General features: G+C 42.2%; 1 protein-coding gene across 1 annotated transcript; it reads right to left on the reverse strand.

Annotated features, from left to right (window-relative positions):
* Positions 1 to 2,376: 2,376 nt before the first annotated feature.
* LOC136547224 (alanine aminotransferase 2-like) lies at positions 2,377 to 7,144 on the reverse strand. The gene is made up of 15 exons (XM_066539187.1): positions 6,803 to 7,144; positions 6,410 to 6,460; positions 6,058 to 6,108; positions 5,902 to 5,967; positions 5,751 to 5,812; positions 5,084 to 5,162; positions 4,901 to 5,005; positions 4,640 to 4,750; positions 4,231 to 4,368; positions 3,989 to 4,063; positions 3,756 to 3,876; positions 3,481 to 3,635; positions 3,331 to 3,405; positions 2,894 to 3,097; positions 2,377 to 2,807 (listed from the first exon to the last, which is right to left on the reverse strand). The coding sequence occupies exons 1-15, from the start codon at positions 7,016 to 7,018 to the stop codon at positions 2,691 to 2,693; spliced, it is 1,626 nt and encodes a 541-aa protein (XP_066395284.1). The 5' UTR covers positions 7,019 to 7,144; the 3' UTR covers positions 2,377 to 2,690.
* Positions 7,145 to 7,714: the final 570 nt, after the last annotated feature.

A 7,714-nucleotide genomic window follows, 5' to 3' on the forward strand; every position in this document is an offset into this window, starting at 1 on the left:
TGTTCTAGAGGGAGTAGAGTATTAATCGTAAGTATAAGCGTGGTGCTTAGACTTGGGTTAATCGTGGATGCACCCTGTATTCCGGAAGGTGGTAGATCACGTGAGTGACATAAGTTCTATATAGCCTGTACTATATAGCTTCGTTGATCCTTTGTAGTCCACCTCCCGTCTGTAGGCGCACGTAGGACGCGGTTGCGAAGGAAAGCATCATCTGCTGGTGTCTTTCCCTAGTAATGTGACCAGTTGAATAGTAGAAGATATAAGCTTACCCAAATCAGAACTAGAGAACTTTAATTATCCTCTCTACGCTCCCATTTATCCTAACCTTGTTGCTACTCTTAGTTAAGTTAGACCATAATTAGTCTCACACATTTCCCTATGGATACAATACTTGGAATACCTCCGGGTGAAAGCTACAACGGTATCCGTGCACATGTAGATTTATCTGTGCGTGTTAAATATACCAATACAGATCCACTCGAAGACATAGTGCCTGTCAATGTAGTTGTCCCGCTCGATGCAGTGCAGATGAGAAGCTGTGTCGATCACCAGCGATCCTCCAGGAAGTAGAGGATCAAGCGAGTAGTCGTGTCGCTAGCGACACTCCCTAAAAACGTGATTGCCGCCCTTCACCCGAGCAGGTGAACTCGAAGACGGTAGAAGTTCTGGAGGCTTACTCTCCTGTTCCCTGTGCGCGTAGGGACCGGGACGGGGAGAACCATAGAGCAGCTAAATATGTGGTTGTCTCGAAAACGAAGGAGAATGACTGACGGAGGAGATGGGATTATAAGCTCGCGGCTGGGAAGCGAAGAGGCTCATGAGGAGATCAAGAGATAGGAGACGAGAGAGCTCTCGCTATCAAGGTTCAGCGTCAGTAACGGAGAAACTCCCATCATCAAATTACCACTAACTAAAAATGGAAGAAACTCTCATAATTATGCGACTTGATTGGCAAAACATGGGTCCGTCCGTCCGCACGCCCACGCTCACGCCTCGGCCAGCGGCGGCGCGCGCACGTGGCATACCAGCGTCCTTTTCTCAGCTTCTTAATATAGATAGACAATGTCCAACCATATAAATTGAGTTAACGTCTAGTCAAAATCTCGTATGGTATTAAACCATATATCGTGCATTAATACGGGCTATAGAGTTTATTTGATTTATTAAATATTATATGGGTCAAGCCTATAATATATCCAACAAAAGCCACAATCCTCTCCTCTTTTGGGTCGCTACAAAGTCTAGAGCTAGCTTATATAGATCAGTTGGTTGAGGGTATAGATGTATGCCAGACTATCAGGTTCAACTCATCGTCGAGTCAAATTTTGGTGCCTACTACCTCCATTCTATTTTATCTGACGCACACGTATATCAAGATTCAAATTTTAAAAACTTTGACCAATGATTAGGCTAATAATTTCTAACTATTACAATACAAACTTTATATGATTAGATTTGTAAGAAATTATACTATCCGATGATTATACGTTTATAAGCATAAATAATCTAATATAAAGCAAATGAATGGTCAAAGTGTAATATAGGAGACCATGTTATTCTAACTTGCGCCAGATAAAATAGAACGGATAGAGTAGTTTCTTATTGATATTGATATTGATATTAATATTACTATAAAATGTCACCTAGTTGTTCCAGTTTTTTTTTACAAGTCTAAGCTCATACCAAACAAGTGGTCAATAAAAACACAGTGAATTGTAATGATGTGCGGCTAATCGTGAAGAATTTTCAGAAGCTAGATGCTTTGCTAAGCAGCGCGAGTGCAGTACTGAAGCAGGCAAAGCTGATCCAGGCTGGGCTGAGGCGCTTTTGGGCCCATCAGTGCAGGAGCCGATGGACCACCTACACGAGACTCTGCCTAAACCCTGGGATTGGACATCTCCTCGCTGAAGCGAACATGCAATTGAAAACAATTTGCCCAACTCTCTATGAAAGAGTGTTATTTTGTACAGAATCTCCACTCCCTGCATTAGTCATATCTGGGACAATAGTAGTAGATGCAGGTTCAACACTCCTACTGGTGTCTTTACCTGTAGCAATGTCAAATGAGCAGAAGCAAAGCAGTCGGCTAGTCACCAAACAGATCACCTGGACAGTAAGGTGTGTTTGGTTTGTGGAGTCAAACCATACTTCATGAGGTGATGTATTATGAGTTCATTCCATGAATTTTGGGTAAAATCAACCCATTTCTCATGCATATACTAATTATTAGCTTTTTAGGAATGAGGTGGTGATCGATCAACTCATTCCATTCCATAAACCAAATAAAAAAAGTGAGGAGTGAGAAGAAGATAGACCACCTCATTCCTCAAACCAAACACACCAAAAGATTCTCCGTGACACAAGGCAGAATTTCAGGATGCGCCGAAACATTTCAACTTGACCTCAAAATTCGGGTATGTTTTGTAAACACCAGGGCTCAGAACCTAGCCTCTAAATACACTTCTCACAAGGCAAACAGAAGCATGGAATTGCAGTGCCCGAGATTCTGTAAAGTTTCATAGGATGTGCCTGTAACAGAAGTTAGGATGGTGTTTGGCTGTAGCATCCATAGGACGATGAGGGGGCACCAATTGGCAACCTTATTATTTCAACAGAAAAAAATTACAGAATGCCCTCTGGCAGAAAACTGATGGTATGCCAAGATTGAGATGGACGCCAGTGATGGATACTCAATCACGGAATTCATCCATGAACTTCTCGTGAAACTCCTTGAACCTAGATATTATTGCAGGTATTTTGTCCTCCTGCGGCAGTATCGTGCATCTGAAGTGCCATGTTCCAGGGACCTAATCCAACAAAACAATGTGTCAGTGCAAGTTTAATGATGCTTTCAAACGACAATGACTTTCATGAGGCTTTTGAGATCACCAACCTGTCCAAAACCAGAACCAGGGACGACGACAATCCCAGTGGCTTCTAGTAGGCGTTTAGCATAGTATGCATCTGGGGCAGTGCCAGCTGCTTGGGCAGCTCCGATCGCCTTCTGGGGTAAATGAAGGCGTGGGAACAGATACATTGCACCTTCGGCTTTATTGCATGTAATACCTTCTAAACTATTGAATGCTTCTTCCAAAGCCTGTGACAAATAAGAATATGTAACAACAAGAAGGTGCTTAAAATATTCAGGGAAAAAATCTTTAAGTTATTTTGCATATGTTAACGGACTACTCGACCAGGGGTAGCTTTTATTATTATTGATATTTTAGTATTAGGCCTCTAAACATGTAAGGGAAAAAGTAATACATTTAGACTTGCACTTTCAGCCTGGTACAATCAATCAATCTTAGAAGGGGCAGGAGTAGCACAAACCTTTGCACGCCGAGCCAATGATGAAAGGATACCATCCCTCTCTACCATGAAGGATTCAAAGGATTCATCCCCAGTCTGTGGAGGTACAAAATATCTTAGTTACTGCCATCATTGTTGTACTTAAGAGTTTCCTAAGCATCCTACACTGACCTTTGGTGGGTTCATTACAAGGCTAGCAAGAATTTGCCCCGAAACATTGGAGCATAGATTTACTGATGCCACCTTGTAAATTTGTTCCCGTACTTCAGGACTGAATCCAGTTATCTCCATATAACCACCTCGTTTTCCACATTCTCCATAGTACCCTAGCAGCGGTGCAGCACAAAGAGTAAGTTTTACAAAAAAAAACAAACAAACAAACTAGGAGGGGCAAACAGAATAGGACTATATAGAGCATAGAACCACCTGAGTTTGATTTTGATTACCTTTAGAAACCGACTGGAATGATACCAAAGGAAGATCATCATCAGTGTATCCCAGTGATCGTGCAATTTTTTTGAATGAGTGAAATTGCTTATCTTCAACATATATATTTTCTTGGTAAACCTACAGGGGATATGGATAAATAAATGGTGTTAGTAGACATACCATGTTTAAGTGTGTGAACAGCTCATGGGTATTGTTATGGTGAAAACCTCAAACACAAGTTCCGACTCACCTCATCCGCGAGAAGAACAAGTCCTTCATTCTTGCAGAATTCGACAATTTTCTTTTGGTTTTCCTCAGCAAGAACCTACCAAGATCATAATTCTCGTAAAAAATGGGATATGATGCCATTATTTGTCTTATGGGTAATTTTTTTATCTCACATAATATTACAAATGAATGAGGTATATTTTTCCTAATGAGAACCATGCAAGATCTGTCATTTTTGCATGTAACAAACAGACAAATAATTACCTGTCCTGTTGGATTTCCTGGATTTATGACAACAAGCACCTTAACAGTGATGCCCTTAGATCGAGCCTCCTCCAGTTGTTTCTTCAGCTCATCAACCTCAAGTCCCCACCCCGTCTCTTCATCAAGGAAATAAGGAACCTGAAAGAAAATTTGTTCACAAATCAAATTGTCAGAGATCATATTACTGCAGGTTTGCTATGTTAGTAGCATATAACAGCAGTCATATATACAAACCAATTTTGACAGGTGATAATCGATTCACTAATCATTATGAAATGACTTTACTGAACTCAGTGAATTATATGAAGTATTTAACTCAAATTATTGCCTAAAACAGCAAGTTGAGATGACATTGATCTGATTCAACAAGCAATAACAAACAGCATAGAAGCATTGTCACAGAACATACAAGGGAACCACCGTGAAGAGCAATTGATGCAGAGTACAGTGGGTACTGTGGAATAGGGCAGAGAATGCCATCCTTCTCAGAACTTATCAACAACTGCATCATCATGTGCACCTAGTTGAAAAAAGAAATCACACTATATCAGTAACAAGGGCAAGCTTTTGTCCATATGTACAGTCAGCCGATTACAGCTAGTCAGATGAATAAGCTCTTATTCCACATAAATGGACTACCACTGATCAAAACAAGATATATAGTACATACTGCTGGGCTTGCTCCATCTGTTATGAAGATGTTATCTCCGCTTGCATGAAACCCATCACGGGCAGCAATTCCAGCAGCAATTTCATCACGTAAACCTTTTACACCCTGAAATAGAGAGCAACATGAGTGATCAAGCTCATCCAATCATAACAGCATTCATCCAAGAGTGCATTATATATGTACCTGACTATGGCTATATGCTCCTGTCGCTCTACCTGGTATCTTCTCTAAAATTTGCCATGCTCTCTCTATAGCATCTGAACTGTATGAAAACATAAATATAAATCAACATTCTAGGCCCGCAAACAAATTGTATGTAGTTAGCCACCTACCTAGCACCTAAATGATCAGTTTAGTGACTAGGAAAGCTGTTTAAAACTAAATGTGTCAATATGCAAATGTTCCTACAGATTCAAAGGGTTTAAGAGAAAGCTCAAGTGCTTGTGACAAGACACTATAGATGACAGTTTCTACAGATTCAAAGGGTTTGGAAATTTCAGAACTAACTTATACCTGCTCTAGAAATTGAGTTCTCATTTCTCATGTGAGCCACAACATCATGAGTGCACCACGACAGATAAGGTTTCTAGAAGATTAAGCAACTACTTTTGTCCCCAAACATGAGCAGGCAGATAAATGGTTTTTGCTGAGCAGTTACTAAACTTCTTATGCTTGTCTCTTACATACTGACATAGCTCTAAAAACAGTTACAAATGACTGAGACAGAAAGTTGGTTCTTGTCATTTTAGATTATTACTAGGCGTGTGGCTTAGCATATAATATTAAAGTCAACTAACCAATTTAGCATTGATTTACATGTGGTTATCTAATATTGAATTCTTGCATGTACCTGTACAAAGCATGAGTTTCACTTTTGTCCAGGAGAGCTGGATGATCACATAAAGAGAGAACCTGAAAAGCCAACATGAGCTAGTAAGCAACCATGAACATTCCATCGGTAGTTGCATCAAATAACCAAAATACAAGGAACAGAAACTCACTTCTCTGAAATAGGTAACTGGTTGTTGTCCAAGTGATTGGGGATTTCCAATATTACAGTAGAGTATCTGCCATTAAAATAAATAGATGTAGCAAAATCCACTGACCATCGGAAACAATAAGTGTAGAGATGCAATTCATGGGATCCAAATACAAACCTCGTCGAAAGGAAGTGATTCTGGATTTTTCTGCAATTCTTGTTGTAAGTTCTGCAGAAAGAAAACAAGATCATAAACCGAGTCCAGCGGAGTCATATTGAAAACTATTCTAGATAGTGCAGTCATGTTTCATATAACAAACATAAGGTCATATCATGTCAGCATCAGCATATACAGCATCGACTTTCACCCTAACCCTGGACTAGCTCCTTGTTTCTTCCAACATGAAGTAACATGGAGTAGCAGTTGATTTATTTTTGAATTAAGACCGTGGGGTAGCAATAAACATCTCCAAGTTACTCGAGACAGCAGAATTTACTACCGATTATCGACTAGTTCATATTTGACGTACCTGAGCATGTGTAACAATCTCTCCCCGAACTGCATATTCACACTTCAAGACCTGAAGAAACATAACAAATCACATCAATTCAGGGTGATACAATTTGCAAGTTAAAGCAACGATGCATTGTAGAATTCGCATTACTACTAACCCCTCCCAATAGTGCTCAGAAGTAAGCTTTTTACTTCGATCTCTTACCCATGGACTGATGGACGGACACTGAACTCCCAACAGTTACAGTACGAACAGAACAGAGCAACCCAACTAATAAAAGCAGCAACACTCTTTCAACACACTCTAACAGAGATCGAAACTTTCCATTGCCCCGCTAATCGATCACAGAACAGAGCAACCCAAACAAGCTAAACAGAGGAATCAGAGAAGGGGGCACAAAAGCGGCACCTTGGGGTTGATGGTGTCGAGCGACACTGGCGGCGCGTCCGCGGCCGCCGTGGACATGGCCCTCGCCATGGCGGCCGCCATCGCCGCCGCCCCCACCGGGGAGGCTGGATGACGCGGCGGCGGAGCGTGAGGCGACGGCGCTGCTGATCTGGACGCTGCGCCGCGCAGGGACGCGGCCACCGCGCGTCGCGCCCTGTCGGCTGCGAAGCGGCGCATGGTGGAAGCGGCGATGCGATGCGGCGCGGGCGATGCAGGGATGGCGACCGAAGACGGCGCTCAGGCGGGGGCGTGATGGCGTGATGCTGATAAGTGGGACTAGGGAGGAAGGCCAAGTGTGAATTTTCTATCTCACCGCGGCTTCCGTTTTTCCTATTGTTCGAGCGGGTTTTGCGTTCTGGGCAAGAAAGAAACGAGGCGCTGCCGGTTGAATTTTGTTTGACCAAAAAGACAAGGCGGGATCTACGGCCATGTTTTTTTTTTATTGTCTCTCATCTGGTACAGCCGTAGCTGTTCCTACATACGTACGTCCACACAACACACGCACACAACTCACACGATCCGTGTACAAACAAACATATAACTACACCCAGATCTGAAGACCGCGTCCTTCTTGAGATCACCGAAATCCTCTGATTTCGTAGGCGACGGGCACGTCACGATCCCATTATGGCATCACGCGTGAAAGGCTGCAAATATTAGGGAAAAAACCCGGTGGGAAACGTGAGTCGAGCACAGCTCGAACCCACGATCGGCCGCTCCACCACCCGGAGCACTTGCCGCTCGAGCTACGGCTCGATCCCTGGATCTACAGCCATGTTGGCTCAGCGAATAACAGTATTTTTCTCTCACAGCAAATCAGCGAATAATTTTTTTCTAACTTATAATTGTCAGGCTTAAAAAGATTTATTTCTT

This window comes from Miscanthus floridulus, chromosome 3 (assembly GCF_019320115.1).
Source record: "Miscanthus floridulus cultivar M001 chromosome 3, ASM1932011v1, whole genome shotgun sequence".
Taxonomy (NCBI): Eukaryota; Viridiplantae; Streptophyta; class Magnoliopsida; order Poales; family Poaceae; genus Miscanthus; species Miscanthus floridulus.